The sequence below is a fragment of the Sorex araneus genome, chromosome 5 (assembly GCF_027595985.1).
Source record: "Sorex araneus isolate mSorAra2 chromosome 5, mSorAra2.pri, whole genome shotgun sequence".
NCBI lineage: Eukaryota > Metazoa > Chordata > Mammalia > Eulipotyphla > Soricidae > Sorex > Sorex araneus.
Window position 1 is genome coordinate 192,831,465 of NC_073306.1, and position 23,289 is coordinate 192,854,753.

General features: G+C 37.7%; 1 protein-coding gene across 1 annotated transcript in view; it reads right to left on the reverse strand.

Annotated features, from left to right (window-relative positions):
* Positions 1-453: 453 nt before the first annotated feature.
* LOC101547541 (transmembrane serine protease 11D) overlaps positions 454-23,289 on the reverse strand; it is a 42,752-nt gene continuing 19,916 nt past the window's right edge. Inside the window, exons 3-9 of the mRNA XM_055140000.1 lie at positions 21,878-21,996; positions 19,158-19,225; positions 15,075-15,232; positions 10,876-11,056; positions 9,936-10,199; positions 7,733-7,871; positions 454-615 (exon numbers count right to left, since the gene is read on the reverse strand). Coding sequence (XP_054995975.1) covers positions 454-615; positions 7,733-7,871; positions 9,936-10,199; positions 10,876-11,056; positions 15,075-15,232; positions 19,158-19,225; positions 21,878-21,996 — 1,091 coding nt within the window. The remainder of the gene's footprint in view (positions 616-7,732; positions 7,872-9,935; positions 10,200-10,875; positions 11,057-15,074; positions 15,233-19,157; positions 19,226-21,877; positions 21,997-23,289) is intronic.

The following is a 23,289-nucleotide window of genomic DNA, read 5'->3' on the forward strand; positions in this document are numbered from 1 at the left end:
CAGGATTAGAGCAAAATGGAAATTTTTCAAACTCTAACCCTCACCTTCAGATCCTGCATTCCTCGGTAGTCCCTAGGGTTGTAGTATAACCTTATAAGGAACAGGCATAAAACTGAAACTCAGGTCACAATCCGCTCATGAATTTGGAACCGGAAAGTTATACAAGCCCTACTGCCATCTCTGCCACCAGATCCTTTGGTCTCAGTTCCCTCACTGGAGCATTTCAGCTTGGCTAGAAAAAACAAACTAGCTTAACTGTGCCCAGAAAATAAAATAAAAAGAAAAACAACATCTAGGTAGTGATGGAAAATTAAAGAGTGGACAGTGTTTGCAAAAACCATTTTATGTCACAGGGTATCAACGTGATATACCTTCAGTTCCATTTGTGACTGAGAAGTAAGACTTAGGGATTTTAGACAGAAACAGCTTTGCAACAAAAGTTCGTTTATTGCACTAGATTCCAGTTTGCCGGGCTATCCAGTCTCGGTAGGATGTGACTCGTGTGTATACGCCCGGCTTGTCTGGCAGACCGCATTGATAACCCCAGCTTACTATCCCCACGAGGAACCAAAGACGCCGAGAATCTTCTTGTACAAGGGGACCACCAGAATCACCCTGAAGGGAGAAGAAAGAGAAGAACCCCATCTGTTTAGTTGTATCTCTTTACTTTCATGGCAATAGAAGTCACATTCACAATCAAAATCGTAAGAATAATAAGAAAGAACAATGTGAATCTTGAACCTCCTGTTGAAATATCATATTAAGTTATGGCAAAAATTTCTGAATTCCTCCTGTCCTTCAGCAAGTGTGAGAAAATAAGAAGCACACTTGCCACTTTCCTCTGTTGCTTACTGATGCGTGTCATTGTCAGATTTCATTTTTCGGGAAACTTTCTCTGACCTACTCCTGTCCTCCAGCTGCTAGCACAGGTCTAGCTTTCGGCTAGATTAGTAATTCCTGCCCATGTTTCTATGACGTATCATATCTCTTTAACAATCTCTTCATTATTCCATACAAGGATATTTTTGTACCTTCTTGGACTAACTCTGACCGACCATTATTTTTATGTATTTGCTGCACTATTCCACACATTCATTATATTTGTATTTAGTGTCTATTTTCCTGATGATACTATAAAGCCCATTAGATGGGCCCATCAGGCCCATCAGTGAGCAAACACTGGACACTAAGCTAATGACCATAGATGATGTTAAGGAAATATTTATTTTATCAATGCATTTTTATGAGTCAGAAAGAGAGAGACAGATATAGAAGAATTGCACTCATCTGCGGAATATAAAACAACAGAATGGGAGACTAACACCCAAGAATAGTAGAAATAAGTACCAGATTTGCTCCATGGCTTGGAAGCTGGCCTCACATGCTGGGGGAAAAGGCAGTTCAGATAGAGAAGGGAACACCAAGTAAAGTGTGGTGGGAGGACCCGCTCGGGATGGGAGAGGTGTGCTGATAGTAGACTATAGATTGAACATGATGGTCACCCAATACCTCCATTGCAAACCACAACATCCAAAAGGAGAGAGAGAACAGAAGGGAATGCCCTGCCACAGAGGAGGGGTGGGGTGGGGGGAATGGGATGGGGGGAGTGAGGAATGCTGGGGTCATCAGTGGAGAATGGGCACTAGTGGAGGGATGGGTACTCAAGCAGTGTATGACTGAAACACAAGCACAAAAATATATAAATCTGTATCTGTACCCTCACAGTGATTCATTAATTAAAAAAAAAAACTTAAAAAACAGAAAGTACAGACAGTAAAAAAAAATGCATTTTTAGAAGTCTCACTTATCTTCCTATCTAGTACCTTGAATGTTGTCTGATGTATATCATCAAAAATAATTATTTTGGTGAATAACAGGAGATATATTTACATTACAATGAGTAAAACACTCCTTATGAAATACCAGCCAATTATTATAATAATAAACCAACCAACCAATAAATATCTGCCTGCAATAATTTCAAGAATAGGGAGACAAATTTGGTACATTTAACATGCTACAAAATGGGTTGTCAGTGAGTTCTAAAATGAGATAAATGGGCTTGAACTATCTCACCAGTGATATGACCTATAAGTGTGCCACAGATTTTTATGCTAGTTTCTTTATCTGTAAAGAATGTATTTGTGTGTTTAAATAAGTTTAACATGCATAGCACTTAGTTGTTTTTTCCTCAGAATATGACTTGGGAAGTATTATTTTTCTTCCAATTCATGATTGGTTTCATTGGCAGTACATGGGTACTTATGCTATACCGATACCTTTTTTGCAGTAACAAAGAAAGAAGTCAATAGATTGGATATTGACTCACTTATATATATTTTTAATGTAGAAGTACTGCTATTTATTCAGCCATTGATTAAGCTGATTGAATGGGGCATGAATTCCACTGCAAAGCACTTTGACTTACATTTGGCCTACTGCCAACACTAATGAAAGTCAGCTGTTATTACCAAATGTGCTTCTAGCACAGTTTCTATTCATTTGACTTCTCCTAGTAACTAGTCCTCTCATACCTGTTTAATTATTAGTCTGAATGGGAAGAAGGGTCAGTGTGAGTGAATCACCAACAAGTTTGACAATCACTGTGTGCATCAGATTGACATCTGCCTCTTTTTTTTTTCTTTTTTGGGTCACACCTGGCAATGCTCACAGGTTACTCCTCCTGGCTCTGCACTCAGGAATTATTTCTGGCGGTGCTTGGGGGGCCATATGGGATGCCAGGGATTGAAATCAGGTAACCTGCATGCAAGGCAAATGCCCTACCTGCTGTACTATATTTCTGAGCTCTCCTTTTTATTTTATTTTATTTTATTTTATTTTAAAAACAAACCGTAACTAGTTTGCTGTTAACCTAGGTAAGAATGTAAAAAGTACAATATGTTCCACTTAGAGGTGTTTGTTAAACTTACGTTATTTATTATTATCTTCATCGGGTCACACCTGGCAGTGCTTAGGGGCTACTCCCAATTGAATGCTCCGGTGTTGCTTTTGGCACTGCTTAGGGGACAGTAGAGTACCAGGGGTCATATCCTAGGTCCCCACAGGCAAAGTTTGTCCTTAAACCACTTGAGTTGTTATGCTTGTTTGAGTTGTTATTTCAGTCCAGATTATATATCACGGGACAGATATACAATTGTAATCTTGCAACTTTTGACAGTTCAAATGGTTTGTGACCTTGTTATGACAGAACATAACTTTGAATTTGAATATAGTCTAGTTTGACTATAATTTGGTTTAACACAAATTTGAAGTGTAATAAGATTATTTCAAGTTTGTGTTTGTGTGTGTACACATATGTGTACATATATATTTGCCACTATTATCCAACAGGGCGTGACAGTGCTTATTTTAATTGAAATAACTGCTCATTATAAAATTATGTTTCAGGTGTGTTTCATTAAAAATCAAATGCCCACTCATTATCTCAATGCATAACTCCTAATAGCACCCGATCTTGCCTTTACTATTTTTCATACTTGGGCTTATTAGACTGTGGGCCATGACCCTGTGGAAGGTCATATAACAATGTTTTAAATTTCTTTTCTCTATGACCTATTATCAGTAAAAACTTTATTTGTATACCTATTTTACATATCTATATACCTGGATTGCATAAAAATTTCTTGGGTGAAAGAGTGGGTGGGAAATGGTTAAGATGCTCTGCCAAATACCACACGTAAATGTAATCATGTGTTATCATATAGTGTTTGTCTTTCTCTTTCTGACGTGTTTCACACAGCATATGACCCTCTAGGTCTACTCTTGACCAAGGTCAGCAGAAACATGGGCCAGTGGGACTAGTGCACAATTGGAAGCCTGCCTCAAGTGCTAGGGGGAAGGCAGTTGGGATAGAGAAGGAACCACTATGATGGATAGTTGGAAATGATGACTCTGGATAAGAACTGTGTGTGAAAGTAGGTAAAGGGATAAACATGATAACCTCTCAGTACCTGTTTTGCAAATCAAATGCAGAGAGAGAGACAGACAGACAGACAGACAGAGAGACAGAGACAGAGACAGACAGAGCCAGACAGGGACAGAGACAGAGAGACAGGGAGAGACAGAGAGAGACAGAGCGAGAGATAAAGTGCCTGCCATAGAGATAGGTTGGGGGAGGGTGTCAGGAAGGAAAACTGGGGACATTGGTGGTGGGAAATGTGCACTGGTAGAGGGATGATATTGGAATATTGTATGATTGATACCCAACCACGAACAGCTTGTAACTGTGTATCTCACAGTGATCGATAAAAACAATAAAAAATGAAAGATCCTCTAAGTGTACTCTATTGGAAGTAGCAGAATTTCATTTTCTCATGTCGACATATACCCAGAAATGAAATTAAAAAAAACCCTTTGAATTACAGTTTTTGGTTTGCTGTTCAAAAATGGAAAAGCATTTTTTGGAATTGACATTTTCAGTAGGGGTGGGGAGTGGGGTGGGGCCCTCCTAAACATCCCTGGGGCCCCTTTAGCATCTGTCGGCCTAGGAGGCCAGTGGCTTGAGTGTAAGGACCAGAGGATTCAATGCTGCGTGAACCCTGCAGTCATTGAAATTTGAATGAAACTACAAAAGACCCTGAATAGCCCAAGGAATCCTGAGATAAACAAACAATAGGCATTGTGCAAGAAACACTGAGTGGTCATACATAAAAGAGTAAAACTGGATTGCTATTTTGCACTATGCACAAAAGTTATCTCAAAATAGATCACATAATTAAATATTAGTTCTGAATCTATAAAATCCACAGAAGGGAACTTGGGCAAAGCATTTTATGATATTGACGACTGTGACATATTCAGGGATTTGATTCCAATATCAAGTCTATGAGGTGAGTGGAGGGGGAAAGCAGGAACAAACAAATGGGATTACATCAAACCAAACCATCACAAAAAAACAAAATAATTAAAATGAAAAGTCATTTTATCAAATGAGAAAAACCAGTCACACATCATACATGTAATAAGGACTGGAAATTAGTAGCTAACAAAACCCCACAACAAGAAAATAAAAAAGCTCCATCTAAAAATGGGAAGAGCTGAGTGGCTATTTCATGAAGTTTTGCAATTGATCCACAAGAACATGTGCAGTTCAGTATTGGGTTCTCTGTACAAATCCCCATATTCACTCATTTTCAGAGAAATACAAATGAAAATGCAACTGAAAGGAGATGCCACCTCACACTAGTTGAGAATATCCTGTATCTAAAAGTCTGGAAAACAACATGTGCTAGTGGGGAATGTGGAGAAAAAGGAAACTTCAGTCAGTGTTGCTGGCCATGTAAATTGTTCCAGTGTTTATGAAAACAGTAGGGAGAACTCTCAAAATATAAAAAATGGATGTTCCATATGATCCAAAAATTCCACTCCTAGGAATTTATTTCAAAGAACACTAAAACAATTAAAAATATGCTCATAAAAGCATTAAATTTGGTAACCAAGATCTGATAACAGCCCAAGTGCCCAATGATAGATCAGTGGATAAAGAAATTGTTATATACTGGGGCTGGAGCAATAGCACAGTGGGTAGGGCATTTGCCTTGCACGTGGCCAACCTGAGTTCGATTCCCAGCATCCCATATGGTCCCCTGAGCACTGCCAGGGGTAATTCCTGAGTGCAGAGCCAGGAGTAACCCCTGTGCATTGCCGGGTGTGACTCAAAAAGCAAAAAAATCCAAATTGTTGTATATATATAGAGAGAGAGAGAGAGATGAATATTACTCAGTTCTCGTGAAAGATGAAATCTTTCCATTTGCTACAACATGAATGAAACTAGAGAGTATCATACTAAGTGAAATAAATGGTAAGATACCATTTATTTCACTTAGTATGATATTTCACATATAATCATACAAATATGTGGTGTACATTGAAACAAAAGAAGAAAGATAATGTTCAAGGAAAATACACCCTGAGTTTCTGAACTATGGAACTGAAATTACTTAGGGGGGATGGGCCTTAGTGGGAAGAAAGGGCCCAAAGGATGATGAAAGATACTTTTACCTAGTTGTGGTTTTGGTATGACAACATAAACTTTGAATATGTATGAAACTGTACTCCTTAAACATATGGTTTTATAAACGGATGCTATCTCAATAAAATAAATTTTAGAAAATTAAAAGATAAACTGAAAGAGGAGACAAAGCTACTTAAAATGGTGCTCTCACATTTTAATTGACTCAGTATTCAGAAGTGGTTTGCCTATACCTGGCATAAAAATTACAAAGGAAGTATATGCTCGTGAAATAAATTATGACAGTTGTTATCAAGAGTAAAATAAAATTAATTATTTATTTTCTTCTGTATGTTTATTTGAAATTGCAGGTTAGATATGAAGATATGAGGAGATATGATTTTTTTTATTTCTGCAGTTTTACAACTGTGTATTGTGATTCAAGGAATTAAGTTTATACCAAATTTTCTATATATTTGAATTGCTGATATTCAGGTATTACCATATTTTAATATTGTGTATGGTTATGAAATAAGCATTGTATTTTTATTTAATTCTTTTTAGTGATTAAATTTGAGATTAAAGTTATTAATGTCAGTGCTCATATTTGGAGCACAAAAAACTTGACAGTAAATATGGCTGAGATTTCTTTTTTTTCTTTGTATATACATATATATGCTTGACAAATATCATCTCCACCTAATCTTTAGTAATAGTAAAAAAAACTAGTTGAGGCCATATTATGAGGACTATTAAGCAGGTATGAACTTGGTGGCTCGGGAAGGAAAAAAAAAAGAGTTATGAACTTGAAACAGCAGGATGCGTGGGCAGTCTCGGGCCGGGGGGTGATACCAGCGCGTGCTCCACGGAGATTTGACCCGGGTGGCCACATGTCTGTGTGGTCGCTCAGCTGCTGATCGACCACGATCCGGAGGCCAGCTAGACTACTTTTGGTCCCAGCAACTGCTTGCAGCCATATCTCTAGACTGTGAACTAAGCCATTGCCCCATGCTGCCCCAGGAAGGGAAATGATGCAATTTCTAACATAAATCTCCCTGGACTTAATTACTGAAATACTAAAATACAGAAATCCTAAACTGCATGGCCGCAGCTTCATATCTCTTCATTCTCAGCAATGGAAAACTAATTATCAAATGCTTCCTTGTGAGTAGGGTTATTTTTTTTGGGGGGGGGAATCTCCAACAACAATAGTGAGTTTTGTGTTGAAATATGGAACATAATCAAAGTAAAGAGAAAACGAAGTGAAATTTATCAGCTACTCAGGCGGGGGGTGGATGGGGGGGTGGGAGGTATACTGGGGTTTTTGGTGGTGGAATATGGGCACTGGTGAAGGGACGGGTGTTCAAGCATTGTATAACTGAGACATAAGCCTGAGAACTTTGTAACTTTCCACATGGGGATTCAATAAAATAAATTTAAAAAAACTAGTTGAAGTTGGATGTTCTTATTATTTCCTCATTTTACAAATAAAAGATTAATTATAGAGCTAAGGAATTCAAACCTCTGTCTGGTTCTTAAGTGTGGATGGTTAACTACTCTGTGATTTGGCTTCTCAGAATTAATGTTTTCATGGTAGATAAACATCACGAAAGAATTTTCTCTTTAAAATCTAGATTGTAAATTTTTAGAAAGTCAGAGCCTGTGTATTATAATGATCAGCCTCTGCCTATCACCATATCATGTGCCAGTAAATACTTGCAACTTTGCTGATTACATGGATAACAGTGTTCATGAATTTACCTGGCATGCATCTACTCCACCTTCAGGTACTCCAGCGCATATCATTCCAGGTGTGATGGCTCCGTTATACATATATGGTGCATTACATGCTTCATTACTTATTATGTTGACCCGTGCTTGTTCTAGATCTGGAACTGTGCTACCTGTTGAACATAACAGCACAGAGAAAATAGACCTCAGAATACTCAACTTAATGACAGTGGTATATATGGGAAGGAATAAATATATGAACAGAAAAGTTTGATAAAGAAGTCTACAGAAAATGAACCTAAGGGTTTCTTCTCAGCAAAGTATCTAATAGTAGAGGATGTGTAATGGGTAACTACTTAGAAGGATCAGAGGACTAATCTTTGTCTCTCCTTTTCTCTTCCTCCCTTCTCTTTCTCTCACTTTCCCTCCCTACATTAGCTTTGTGATACAATGCCTTTAGACCTAAAAAGAAGGAAAAAAAAACTAACCTTTCTACCTGGAATTGACTAGTAGCATTAAAATTATTTAAGGGCTAAGGGCTGAGAACTGGTTTTGAGTAACCTTTATTTAATCTGCAACCGAAGAGAAACCATTTTTGCTTTGACGCTTAGCATCAATCTGTTCTCCACCTCTTCCCTTCAAATAGTAATGATGTTTATTTGACTGGCACAAACTTATTTAAAACACCACATCAATTTGGGTCATTAGAAAACAATGGAGTATTTTCTAGGACAGTTAAATCTTCATATTATAGCCTTGGAAAAACTACAATATGTAAATGCAATTATGTAAACTACAAAATGTCTGCGCAAATTATGAATCTTAAATTTTCACTCCCTGACTGATGTTCTTTTCTTCTTTTTTTTAAGTCAACAGAGTTTATTTAGAATATTTTTGAGGGAAGGAGGATGGGATAAGAGGGAGAGAGAAGAGTAAGAGTTACTTGCTCAAGAGAGAACTCGGCTTCTCCTAGGGTGGACAGAGCCCCTACACACATCCGAGCTTTAGACACACAAGTACAAAAGTACACATCTAAGAGGGGAGATTCGGCGACACATGTGCTTGTACACTGCATGTGCTGGGCCACGTGGGCGCAGGCAGCACATGGGTTCAGGCAGCATATGCGCCCGGACTGATGTTCTTATTTTATTTCTTGTCCCTATTTCTCCTTCATATTTTCATTATATTTGTTTCTATTTTATCTATTTAACAAGTATAAGCAGCGCTTATGTACTCACAGTTTCTTGACCTAGAGGCAGGATTTATTTAGTATCTGACTATATCAGAAGCTGTTAATATTATCGAAAGGATGTTAACGTCCTTAGAAAATACCTATGTAGGATATTTTATTAAATTCTTTGCCGGAAATGTTTTGAATCCTACAGTGTCCTAGGATCATGGAAGAACCTATGCTTGTCACTTCTTTCACTTTCCTTATTACTTTGCTTTTGGAACTCCCCATACTTTCTAGGTGCGTCATTGTGCTTTATTCAGGAAATGTAGGAATATACGGATGAGGAAATGCAATGGTTTAAAGGGGGGGGGGTGCTTCCTAGATCACCCTAGGACCCAGAGCATAGGAAGAAGAAGGAAAGAAATAGGGTGAAGGGGAAAGGGAAAAGAGGCAGATGAGAAGAGAAGCAATGGGGTCGGGGCTAAGGGGGTTCAGGTATATCGGTGGTGTTAAGGAATGATAGATCTAAAAATTCCAAGCACAGGCTTAAAAACACTGAAATCCAGACTTTAGTAACCAAACTTAAAAAGCGCCTATCATGACGGCAGGCTGGGGCTGAGTTTGAGAGGGAATCTGGTGGAGGAAGGTTAACACTACTGGTGGGATTGATGAGAGGATTATATGTCAAAAGCCCAACTATGACTAATTTTGTAATTCATGGTGCTTTAATAAAATCAAATTTGGGGTAAAGAAGAAAATGTGAAATAATCAAAGTTCACATAGATCAGATTACAGAATGATTCTGCTTTTGAAACTTTTTGGGCTAATTTTTAAAGCCTGGCAAGCTACCGATAGTATCAAGCCCGAGAGGCAGAGCCTGGCAAGCTACCCGTGCGTATTGGATACGCCAAAAACAGTAATAATAAGTCTCTCAATGAGAGATGTTACTGGTGCCTGGTGCCTGCTTGAACAAATCGATGAGCAATGGGATGACAGTGACAGTGACATGATAACAAATGCTAAGAGGTTTTTGTTTTTGTTTTATTTTTCCTGAGACACTTACCCATGTATCGTTTTGATCCCCATCCTGTTACATATGCAGTGGAACCAGGTACAATATTCTGGGTAGCATCTGGGAGACACACTCTATGGATGTTTTTGGTAAATTCAATACTTCTGTCAAGTTGCACAGCTGCGATATCATTTTCATGGGTTGCAAAAACGTAATTGTTGTGAGCTCGAATAGTTCGTATTTTTATTCTCTGTTTAGGAAATCTTGTGGAAATACCAAAGGTGGCAGTCCATTGACGAGGATCAGAATGGCTAAGAAAAGAAATATTCAATATTTTTGTAATTGTATTTGTAAGGGATACGAATATTTTAGGGCATCGAGTAAATACTTTGGAGTGAAAAATATAGGCAGAGTCCAAGAGAAGAGAATAACGTTATTTGACAGGAACTCAACAATCAGGCTTTGAAGCATATATGTGAAATGTTCAGAGAGGAGAATGTTGGGGGTGCAGAAAGAAGATTGGATTTTCTAAGGTGGCTATTGAAAGAGTTTGAGAAGAGACTAGAAATGTATAGATCATCATTTCTTCCTGGAAATGAACATTTCAGTTAAGTTCTCAGTGATTTTTCAAGTCTGGGTGTCCTGGTAATAACATGGTCTCAACCTAACAGGTTTTAGTCACACTGAAATCTAAAGTCCTATTATAAGAAGGGGGTTTAAAAAATACAGTAATATGATATGTCTATGCATCCAACCCTTTCCTGAAACTTTGCTTTCTCATCAACAGTCATTGTCACATCAACAAAGGAGTGACTACATTAGCAAAGTGAAATAGAAAGAACATATTTTATCATGAAAAAAATTTTTCTTTTTGCATTGAATTATTTCTGACTGGATTCAACCATAGCCAAATCCTGGGGATATAGAGAAAATTCTGTTAAATGTCATTCCAGTTGTTTCCAGGTAGGTAAGTGGTTGTGACCTCACCTTCTGAAGCAGTGAGCTGCTGTCAGGATCCAGGTGTTACTGATGAGAACGCCGCCACAGTGGTGAACGTTATTCAATCGGAGACTGACTTGCCAAGGCCAGTCCCCTTCCTCAGCCTTCGTGCCTCCAATGATCCTCTCCTCTGACAACGTTATTAGATCTGGCCGAGCCCCACATGATGCTTGGAAAAGGGATCAGTATGTTGAGAAGATCATGATTAATTTACACTTGAAAGACACACAAGAGTTTCTTCATTATTTGACTTCTTATTTTTTTTAAATGTTTGGTTTGCAGTACTATTAATAATGGTTTCTCATAGACACAATTGTAACACCACACCAACACCAGCGCACCTGTCTCCTTCTCTCAAGGGACCCAGCCCCTTTCTTCTCGACCCCTCCCTCAACTCAGTTGTATGTCAGTTCCCCTGTTACATTGCTTTTGGATCTTTGTCACTACCTTGCTGTGTATCTTTGAGTCCTGCATATGAGAGACTTCATTCTATATCTATCCCTTTTCTTCTGACTGACATTACTCTGCTTGATATCCTCTAGTTCCATTCATGTTGCTGCAAACTGCATGCTTTTGTTCTTTCTTGGAGCTGCATAGTATTCCATTGTGTACATATACCACAGTTTCTTGATGCTCTTATCTGTAGCTGGGCTTTTGACTTCTATGTCCTTTATGTATTCTTCCTCAGGACCATTTTAGTTTTTCCAAAAGTATGATTGGTATGCAATGTTTTTAGAGCACAGGAGTGGTAAAAAGTAGAGTTTGGTGAAAGGGCACAAGCTTTCAAATATAATCTAACTTAAATTGTGGTCAAGACCCCATGCGGGGTCATGTAACTTAATGGGGTCATTGGAAAATGTTTGTCAATAGTAAACAGTTTCTGAACATTTGATGGCCAAAATAAATTAAAAATAAATTATGTTAAGAATTTTGGGAGTTTCCCATAGTACTTGCCTATGCCGTACTTCTTGGGCTAAACAGGTCACAGGTAGAAAAGTTTAAGGATACATAGGTTACCAGATGACCAAAGTCTAAGGAACTAATATATAACATGGTGTCTGCAGAATATTATATTGTATAACTGATATTTGCAGTGTACAATTTAAAAGTTTTCCTCTGAAAATATTAGGTTATAGGTGTGCTAATTAACTAGATGGAGGAAATCTCCATGATGTATAACATAGATTTGTAAATTCATGTAATTATTGGACATAAATCATTTATTCAGCTACATTGAATAAATTTATTTTAACTACATTCTGTTAGAGAAGTAAACTGCTATTTTTCAGGAACCTTTTTTTTCTCATATTATAGACTAAGAGAACACTAAATTAAAAATATTTTTAATGTAGCATTTGTTTATTGTAATATATTTCCTTTAGGTTATAGACCTAAAATTGACAAAACTTTTAATAACTTTTGGCAGTATTCTTTCAAACAGTTCTCAGAGGTCCATAGGGCCAATCCCTGATGAGATTTGGCTAATCTGTAGCTCAAATTCCAGGCCTTGAACATACAAAGCATGCACTCCTAACCCAAAAACTATGTCCCTGGACCCTGAGGTTTTAAAAAATTGTCTTGTAGATTAAATTAATTTCATAACAAAGAGAAATATTCTGGTGTTTATGAGAAATAATATAAGTGGTGCTACAAAATAATAATTTTTAAGTCTACAAAATGCCACCATAGAATCAGAGCAAGAAAAGCTTCCCCAAATTGTCAAGAAACTTTCACACTATCAAACTAGTGTGGATAAAATACCCATGACTGCAACTTCTTCCTTAATTTAAAAGTAAATAGAAGCCTAAATATTATTCCATGGGCCTGTGGAATCAGTAGTGTCTTATCTCAACAACAAAACATGAGTAAATTAAGAATAAAGTCATTAATAGACATAGCAGCAACAACTAGAACAATTAGCTGACATTTATTCTATATTTTGATAAAACATGTTCATAAAATAACTAAAAATCTTACTTTGAGTGAAAATATTTACTGTCTCTTCATCAGTAATGGCTGGTGTCAAGAAAAAAAAAGTAAGATTAAGAACAATACAATAAAGTAAAATGGCATGCAGTCCTTAATTGCTTAAATTAGAAAACTCAGCTAACCGTAATTACAATTATTTAGACTTCAGGTAAACTGCAGATTACTAGTCTTCATTATTAATCAAATGGAAGAATCTATTATGAGGAAATAAATGACTAATTCAGTTGTAGTACATGAAAAAGTAGAGGCCCTTCTTTAATGCACTGAACATCAATGCATATTATTAAGACCTTTTTTTTCTAGTCATACAACAATATCTATTATATACTAGAAGTGGAGCAGAACAAAAGGTTGAATGAAGCAGATTGGCTCACGTTTAGGAATAGCATGAAGAAAAACAATTCAAAGTTAAAAATCTCACAAATGTTTATAATTTGTGATAATGTTATAAAAGATAAATGAAAAGTCTGTGCAGATTCAGTTATGACAGTTAGAAAAGACTGACATTAGAAAGTAATGATTCAGGGCCTGGAGTGATAGCACAGCGGGTAGCGCGTTTGCCTTGCACGGTGTCGACCCGGGTTTGAATCCCAGCATCCCATATGGTCCCCTGAGCACCGCCAGGAGTAATTCCTGAGTGCAGAGCCAGGAGTAACCCCTGGGCATCGCCGGCTGTGACCCAAAAAGCAAAAAAAAAAAAAAAAAAGAAGTAATGATTCAGCTGAGATCTCAAGAGTACTAGGGAGTAACCTAGGAAGTGTTATAAGAAATTAGCAAATGTTTATAGGGAAAGGCCCTGAGGCAGGAAGCAGAGGAAACTGGCAGATGGAGGAAATGGAAATGGCAAATGAGGAAGTGAGCGGCACAGTGAGTTTCTACAAGGCTGAATATAAACCAGATACAGTCGCCATTTCACTTCACGTCCAAAATAAGATTCAGAGAATAACATGAATAATAACTGACAGCATGAACTAGGACTGCACGGGGGGAACTAGGGAAAATGGTATTCGAAATGCAGATTTTGATTTTAAATTTCGATTTTTATTTATGTGCAGCAATGGAAGGTTTTTAAGTAAGATTTTAAATTCATTTTTTAAAAAAATGTTTCATTGGCCAGTATGTGTGAAGTTAGGTTTGGAAGGGTTATAAAATTATGGCCATACAAACCAAACAATCCATAATGTACAGTTCTACAAAACATACAACCATAATGCCTAAAAGTAGAGAGAGTGTTAGAAGGAAATTTCCTGCCGTAGAGGCAGGGGGCGGGGTGGGGTGGGTTGGAGGTGGTAGAAAATGTACACTGGGTTGGGGGGATGGGTGTTTCATCATTGTACGACTGAAACTCAACCATGAAAGCTTTGTAACTATATCTCATGATAGTTCATTAAAAACTGTCACTGTCACTGTCATCCCGTTGCTCATCGATTTGTTCAAGCAGGCACCAGTAACGTCTCTCATTGAAAGAGTTATTGTTACCGTTTTTGGCATATCCAATACGGGTAGCTGGGTAGCTTGCCAGGCTCTGCCACGGGGGCTCGATACTCTCAGTGGCTTGCTGGGCTTTCCGAGAGGGGCAGAGGAATCGAACTCGGGTCGGCCTCGTGAAAGGTGAAAGCCCAACCGCTGTGCTATGGCTCCAGCCCTCGTTAAAAAAATATGTATTAAAAAAGAAATGGTGTCAACTTGAATAAGAGTGGGAGTAATGATAGAAAATAAGGAAATAGGTTTAGGACAGGCTCAAAAGAGGATTTTCAGAGAAGAAATAGTGATGTTATTTAATCCAGTTTCCTAATTTTTTCTATTGATACTTGTCAGACACTATCCAAAAGTGTGCCAGCAGCCTCTGTTCTTATTAAAGTGAGTTATCACTTAATTTTTTTCTCTGCCATCAAGTAGCTACTTACCATTCCCAGAACTTTATCTACAGATTAAACATATGACAACAAAAGCCCTTATGAGTAGTCATTTGGAGGGAAAAATGTTAATAAATTTTAACAAAATTTATTGTGATTGCTAAATGGTTCTTTCCGTTTTATTTTTTATATTAGAGTGTTAGATACTATGTATTTTAAATATTGCTTTCAAAAGTTTAATCCTAAAGATAGAAAAACACTGGTCTCTCAAAATTTAAAATGGGAATTATGACTGTTTGAGGAATATACTGATTGGAAATTATTTGTAAAAGTAATACTTGCGTTTTATCTCAGTTGAAGGATTTATTTCCAAAGTTCCAGAGTTAGTTAGCATTTGACTCAAGATAGACTCAATTCTGCTCTTCATTGATGCTCCATTGAAATTTCTACTGAATTTAAATTTCATGACAATATCTGCTATCACACCGCTATCAGTTTGCCTAAAAAACATAGATATTTTAAAGAATATGTAATTATGACAGAGGAATCGAACCCGGGTCGGCCGCATGCAAGGCAAATGGGATGACAGTGATGCAGTGATATAGTAATATAAAAAAAGCCATAAGTGGTGATGAAATGACACCAGAAGCTTAAAGCTAAGTAATTAAGCGAGAATTGTTCTTATCTTGTTGATCCTCCTAAATCACGGGGTAGAAATAAATGCTCTGGAGGTACCAGTGGCATGCAAACTGCATAGGATCCTGCTTATCAGGTGAAATTAAGGTTTTAATCATGTGGATTAATGGCAAAAAATTAAAATCATGAGTTAGAATCAGTAGTAGAAGAAGAGAATTCTCAAAAAGCTTCATATAAGAAAATTATTAGATGAGTATTTGAAGTGATTAATGATATTAAAGAAAGAAAGGAAAGAGGTATATCATTGTACTTTCAGAGAGATTAGAGAAAATAGTTATTAACTTACAACTTGATATACTTACTAAAACAGTCTTTAATAATCAGGCTAAAATAAGAAATTTTTTTTTCAGATCAAAGTATAGCCAAAAAGTGTCATTCATGAAATCTGGTGAAAACAATTTATAGAAATTTATAGAAATGAAATAAAGAACTTGAGGGCCCATGGCTTGCACAATGCTTGACTAATTTGATCTCTGGTTCCAAAGAGAAGTAAGAGTTTGTAAATCCATTAAGAAGTTAACTGAAGAAGTGGAAAATCAGGGTGCATATGATCATAGAAACCACTGGATGGCACTATTTTCAGGAGGAAATGAAAAGTCCAGCTCTCTGAGAGTTTACGAGAACTGATCTGATTCCTTTCAAGTTTGTAATTTATATACTATTGTTGGACCTAACAAAAGCAGGTAGAATATTTTTTTTTTCGGTTTCGGTGCCATACCTGGCAATGCTCAGGGGTTATTCTGCTGTCAAAAGTTCTGGTAGTGCTTGGGGTTGGGGTTGGGGGCTGGGGGGACAGACCGTATAGGATGCCTGGATTTCAACTCCAGGTGGGCTGTGTACTAGGCAATCACCCTACCCAATGCACTATCTCTACGGCCCCAGTATTTAATTTTGTGATGGAATCAGAAGCTAAATTGTCCTTGACTGAGCAGTAAGAAATAAACAAAATGAGAAGGCATACTCTTTCATGTAGGGCTCAATTCCGTTCTATAAGTTTGGGGAGCTAATGTCTAATACAGAGATCTTAGCAATGTATTAAGACAGTGATGCACTGAAATGATGCAAATTCATTTTTAAAATATTTTTTCATGAATACTTTATGCTCCTCAATAAAACTTATTGTAGCAGTGATCTATACTTAGTACTTATTAGGAGTTTCTACAAAGAGTAAAAACATTTAATTTTTCTTGAGTTGTTAGTATCTGAAAAAGGATAAGTATAATTTACCTTATATTCAAATAACTTTTTTTGCACATTTAAAAGATTAATCGGGGCTGGAGAGATAGCACAGCGGGTAGGGCGTTTGCCTTGCACGCGGCCGACCCGGGTTCAAATCCCAGCATCCCATATGGTCCCCTGAGCATGGCCAGGGGTAATTCCTGAGTGCAGAGCCAGGAGTAACCCCTGTGCATCGCCAGGTGTGACCCAAAAAGCAAAAAATAAATAAATAAATAATAAAAAAGATTAATCAATGTAGCATCTGGGCATTTATGGCTGGGTCAGTAAGAATGACTGTTATTTATGTATTTATTTTTAAATATCACTTGTATCACTTGTCATCACTTGTCATCCCATTGCACGTCAATTTGCTCAAGTGGGCACCAGTAACGTCTCCATTCGTCCCTGTCATGTGCTAGTGTAGTCCAGTGGCATCTGCTTGCTCGAGGAACATGAAGAGCCTCAAACTGTTCATTCAGGGTCTTGACATAGAAGTCTGACCATCTCGTAGGTGGGTGGCCAGGTGTTCATATATATTCAAAAGAACACCTCACCGCCCACCTACAAGATGTGTGTCTGTGTTATCTGGAGCGATAACACAGCTGGTAGGGCATTTGCCTTAATTGCAGCCGACCTGGGTTCGACTCCTCCATCCCTCTTGGAGAGCCCAGCAAACTACAGAGAGTATCCCACCCGCATGACAGAGTCTGGCAAAGTACCCATGGCGTATTCTGTATGCCAGAAACAGTAACAGCAAGTCTCACAACGGAGACGTTACTGGTGCCCACTCGAGCAAATCGATGAACAATGGGACGCCAGTGTGACAGTGCAGTGCTCTCTCTCTCTCTCTCTATATATATATATATTTTTTTTTTGGGGGGGGGGGGCACATCTGTCAGTGCTCCGGGTTACTTACTCCTGGTTCTGCACTCAGGAATTACTCCTGGTGGTGTTGGGGGCATGACATGTGATGGTGGGGATCAAACCCTGGTCAGCAGAGTGCAAAGCTCTACCTGCTATACTCCTCTACAGTTCCAGGAAGACCTTTTTTCAGTTGTAAGAGTCTATTTCATTGCATGGAAAGGTTCCCATTCTCTTTTTGTTGTTCTTGTTTTGTTTCTGGGCCAGACCCAGTGGTGCTTAGGATATACTCGTGGCGCTGTGCTCAGGGATCACTCCTAGTGGTGCTTGGGTTCCGTGTGGGTTATTAGGGATTAAACCCAGGTCAGCAATGTGCAAAGTAAGCACCCTACCCATTGTGCTAGCACTCTGGTCCAAGATAGGCTCATATTCAACAAAGACACTTAGGTCAAATAACATGCATGTATGATACTACTATTACTACTCTCTCTCTCTAGTTTTCTCTCCCCCCTTTATAATTTGTGAGTCATTCTTATATTTAATGCGCAGAATATTTTATGTTCTAATATTCTGAGAAGAAAAAGATAGAAAAACTCCCTAGGGGCTGGAGCGATAATTCAGCCGGAAAGGCATTTGCTTTGCACGCAGTCGACCCGGGTTCAATCCCTGGCATCCCATATGGTCCCCTGAGCCCCACCAGGATTAATTTCTAAGTACAGAACTAGGAGTAACCCCTGAGCATCACTGGGTATGGCCTCCCCCTAAAGAAAAGAAAAGAAAAGATAAGAAAAGGAAAGGAAGGGAAAGGAAAGGAAAGAAAAGAAAAGAAAAGAAAAGAAAAGAAAAGAAAAGAAAAGAAAAGAAAAGAAAAGAAGAGAAAAGAAAAGAAAAGAAAAAAGAAAAGAAAGGAAAGGAAAAACTCCTTGAGGATGTGGGTTCTAGTATTCTAATCTTGGCTGAATATGCCCAGCACCACTACTTCAATGCGGGCACTGTTTGTCTAACCTGCACTGTGAATGCTATCTCCCGAATATATACAGTAGAATAGAACTGCAACCGTACCTTAAATACAAATCTCTATTCATCATTTTCTTCCCTGTTTTTACTGAAGCAAAATAGTTTCAGTCACAGTCACAGTCATCCATTTTCTCATCAATTTCCTCGAGCAGGCACCAGTAATGTTTCATTGTGAGACTTACTGTTACTGTTTTTGGCATATTGAATTCACCACGGGTAGCTTGCCAGGCTCTGCTGTGCGGGCTCGATACTCTCGGTAGCTTGCGGGGCTCTCCGAGAGGGGCCGGATTTTTATTGAAAAGAAATTTACTTAGAGAAGTGTGAGAGGAGGAGAGATATTCAAGAGAGAACATGGGCTTCTCCTGAGTGAAAAGAGCAAGATTTAATTCTTCTAAAGTAACACTGGGATGTTTACATTACAGTAAATAGATCACACAAAATTTATTTTGCTTTTAGTTATTTCTGGCATTGGTTTAAATGATACCCGTGATACTATTTTAAAAATTTTCTAGGAATGCTTATTTTAAAATTTTCCAGAAACGTGATGATCTCCTTAGCATTTATTCTGTGAACAAGTCAAATGGACCAAACTGCATTTGTACTTATTTTTCATTAATGTGTAATTTCACTTACCTTAGTTTGACAACACGAGCTCTAACAAACTGATTTCTTAAATTTGATTCTTTGAATGTTTTAGTAAGCTGCAGAAGGAAAGAAAAATCCTGTCTGTAATTATAGGTTTTCCTTATTTCTTCTAGTCTTGCAACCTGGGCTTTATGTTAATGAGGGATAAAGACTTGAGTTTTCACTTTATTTCAGATCCATCCCAGAATTCAAGGGACTTATTTAGATAGATTATGCAAGCCTTTGTTCTGTGCATATTTCTTCACTTTTTGCACAAAATTGATAATGAATAGGACATATCCTCACCAGAAACTATTCTAAACACATCTGGTATTTCACTCATCACAAAATGCTGTTTGATTTGTGATTGTTCCTAAGAAAATTATGCAGGAGCCAAGGCAGTACCTGGGCTCCTTCAGATGTAACTTACATTGTGAAATGCCTCAACAACTATTTACAAATACTATGATAGTTAAATGAATAGAAGAGACGCGGTTAAAATGAAAAAGTGCTTTTTTACTTATTATTTCAAGTAATACTTAAGTATCAGAGATTATTTCAGCATGATTAGTAACTTCCCAACTTAAACTTAGCTATCTGATAAATCCTTGCCCAGTGGCATCAAGAATGACCCTTTCTGATGGTCAGCTTCACAGTAGAGAATTCAGACCTGTTCTGTGAGCTACTCTGAGATGGAAGAGCAAATCGATGAAGGTTCTATAAATGTTATATAAGGCATGGGTGGGAAATCTTAGACACTTTGCCCATGGTAAGGTGAAGCATCTGTGAATATCAAAACTGTAAATGTCAGCACGAATGTGAACACAGTACCTTAACTATATATAGTCCTATTTTTAAAAGGGAGGGGATTCTGTTGACTTGTAATGTGAGATTGTACGATGGCATAGACGGAGAAATAACCCTCCTGTGAAAGCATAGCAATAAGCAAGTACCTGACAGTAAAATAATGTCAAATTGAAACTGCTCTCATTCCGGATAGAACCATATTACCAGGTGAAGCAATTCTCTTTTCTCTCTCTTTCTCTCTCTCCTTCCCTCCCTCCCTCCCTCCCTCTCTCCCTCCCTCCCTTCCTTTCTTCTTCCCTCCCTCTGTCCCTCCCTCCCTCCCTCCATCCCTCTCCCCTCCTTCCCTCCCTCCCTCCCTCCCTCCATCCCTCTCCCCTCCTTCCCTCCCTCCCTTCCTCCCTTCCTTCCTTCCTTCCTTCCTTCCTTCCTTCCTTCCTTCCTTCCTTCCTTCCTTCCTTCCTTCCTTCCTTCCTTCCTTCCTTCCTTCCTTCCTTCCTTCCTTCCTTCCTTCCTTCTCACATCTGGCTGTGCTCAAGCCAGGTTGGACATGTACAGAGCAACCACCTTATTGGCTGTAGTATTGCTCTGCCCCACAATGCTTTTCCTTAAAATAATTGTAATTTTATATAAAATGTTTATATGAAAATCTTTTTTCAAAATATATTTTATATAAATACATACATATATAAATATATACATATATACATACATACATGTGTCTCAAGGTATGTTGGATTAATCATTGTTTAACTTTTGTTTGCCTTATGAGTCACACCTGGGTGTGCTCCTTGCTTCTGGCTCTGTGCTGTGGGATTATTCCTGGTAGTGTCAAGCGGTGGAAGCCAGGCCTTCAGAGCATGCAAGGCATATGCTATAACACCACCAGTCCTCTTGTAAGGATCTACAGGCTTGCTTAATCTTCCATGTTGCATTAAGATCTAAGAGAACAGTATCTCCTTCTACTTGTAAATTCAGTCATTTGGACAATTGATGCTTAATAAATCTTTTGATGATGGAATAGAAGAGTCCTACTTCTGATGTAATAAACTGATATTCTCTAATATTAACTTTACCTCTGTTTCCTGGCCTAGATTTTCTTCTCAAATCATTTTAATGAACTATTTAATCCTATCATCAAATAATGATACACCTAACTTTCTTCTTGTTCCAGTTCCATTATCACTAAGCAGTCTCCTTGCAGCTTGCTACACTTTGCCTCTAGGCAAAAACGCACACTATATGTCCCCTCCTACTCCCTGCACCACGAGGAGTAATTCCTGAGTCTAGAGCCAGGAGTAATATCTGAGCATTACTGGATAAAAAAAAAAAGAAAAAGGAAAAAATAAAGAATAAAACTATTTCAATACAACATTCAGATGATTATCTTACAAGTTACTAATTTAGAATAATAAAGTTAATTTATATTCCCAGGGCTCCTAAAATAAGTAGAATAAATAAGCAACTCTGAGATTGGTCAAATCTGATTTTTCCAAGAGCCAGATTCTGGTTTATTTTGCAAATGAATCCAGTGGATTCATGTGGAAGGTTTCCTGGCAGGAACCCGAAGAAGTCTCTTTACATGAATGCATAAGCTTGTTTCATGTATTTTTATTCTTAGTTGAAACAAGGCGTGATGTTGTTCAACACATTAATTATTTCTGACTTGTTGACATGCCTTCAACATGCCTTATCATCTACTTCCTGTGTATTTAGTTCAATAAGATAAAAGGAAAGAGGAAAACATGGAAAGAATTTAAAATTCTACCAAAATCAGAAGTAATGAAAACATCTTTCATTTCTCAAGGAAGATAAATATATAATACATCTAGAAATAAAAGTAATGTATCGCAAAATACTTGCTTTACAATCTTATTGGTTTTTCAATGGTAATTATAAAATGTCGAAGACCAATATAAACTTACCAATGCTTCAATTCTATTACTCAAATTCTTATATTCCTGTGTAGCTGGTGAATTTAACTGATCACCATATTGAACATTTAAAATGTGAACATCGCCATGGTAAAAGTAAGATTTTTGATCTGTAAAATAAAGAAAAGCAGATCAATATCACATTACTAAGTACTTTAATCTTTAGTTTATTCAGAATTACAAAATGATCTATTAATGCTGTTAAAAGCTTATTTCTCTTAAATACATACTCTGCCCGCATGCAACTATATGTCCTCCTTCCTTCCGAATATTAACTTTACCTTTATTTATATTTATTTATTTATTAAATAAATATTTATTCCTTCCTTCCTTCCTTCCCTCCTTCCCTCTTTCCTTCCTTCTCTATTTTCCATATCTTTCCCCATCTCCTTCTTTTCCTTCCCCTTTCTACCCATCTTTTACTTTTTTCTAAAAAAAATTTTACCCAAAAAATTGTTTCCCCTAAAGAGAAAAATATTACACTAAAATTTATATAAATGTAATACAATGAAATTATTCTTTCTGTTTTTAAAAATTGTTCTCTCAGTCTTGGAAATGCTGGAACTGTTAAAGATATATAAAATGGTACAATATTATTATTTAAAAATATTCCTTTGGGGGGAGTTTTGGCTTACACACTGGTGCTTAGAGATGTAGTGCTGGAGTGGCTCCACGGTTGACCATGTGTGGGGCCAGTGTCTTAATCCCCTTGCTATCTCTTCTACCCCCAGAAATCACTGTCACTGTCATCCCGTTGTTCATCGATTTGTTCAAGAGGGCACCAGTAACGTCTCTTATTGAGAGACTTATTGTTACTGTTTTTGGCATATCCAATACACACGGGTAGCTTGCCAGGCTCTGCCGTGCAAACTCAATACTCTCAGTAGCTTGCTGGGCTCTCCGAGAGGGGCGGAGGAATCGAACTTGGGTTGGCCCAGTGAAGAGCGAAAGCCCAACTGCAGAGGGGCGGGGGTGTCTTTAATATCCATAAAATGCAGGATTATGAAACCTATGAAATCAATGTCTGAAAAGAAAGTATTTGTAATTCAGTTTAGTTTTATAAAACAGCCAATACATAGAGAAAAAAATGTCTTAAAGGATGTGTACCAAGATGTTTATGTGGTTTAGCCCTGAATCATGGAAAAGTTTTAATGCTTATTCATATTTTCATCTTTCTATGTACACATATAGTTCATTTTGCAAAGTTGAGGACTGCCTCCATCACTTCTTTTATGTTGTCCTTTGTTTATTTAAAGGAAACATCTTTATTTTTTAAGATAAAACAATAAAGTGTATGGTAAGGGGGCTGGAGTGATAGGACAGCGGGTAGGGCGTTTGCCTTGCATGCGGCCTACCCGGATTCGATTCCCAGCATCCCATATGGTCCCCCGAGCACTGACCAC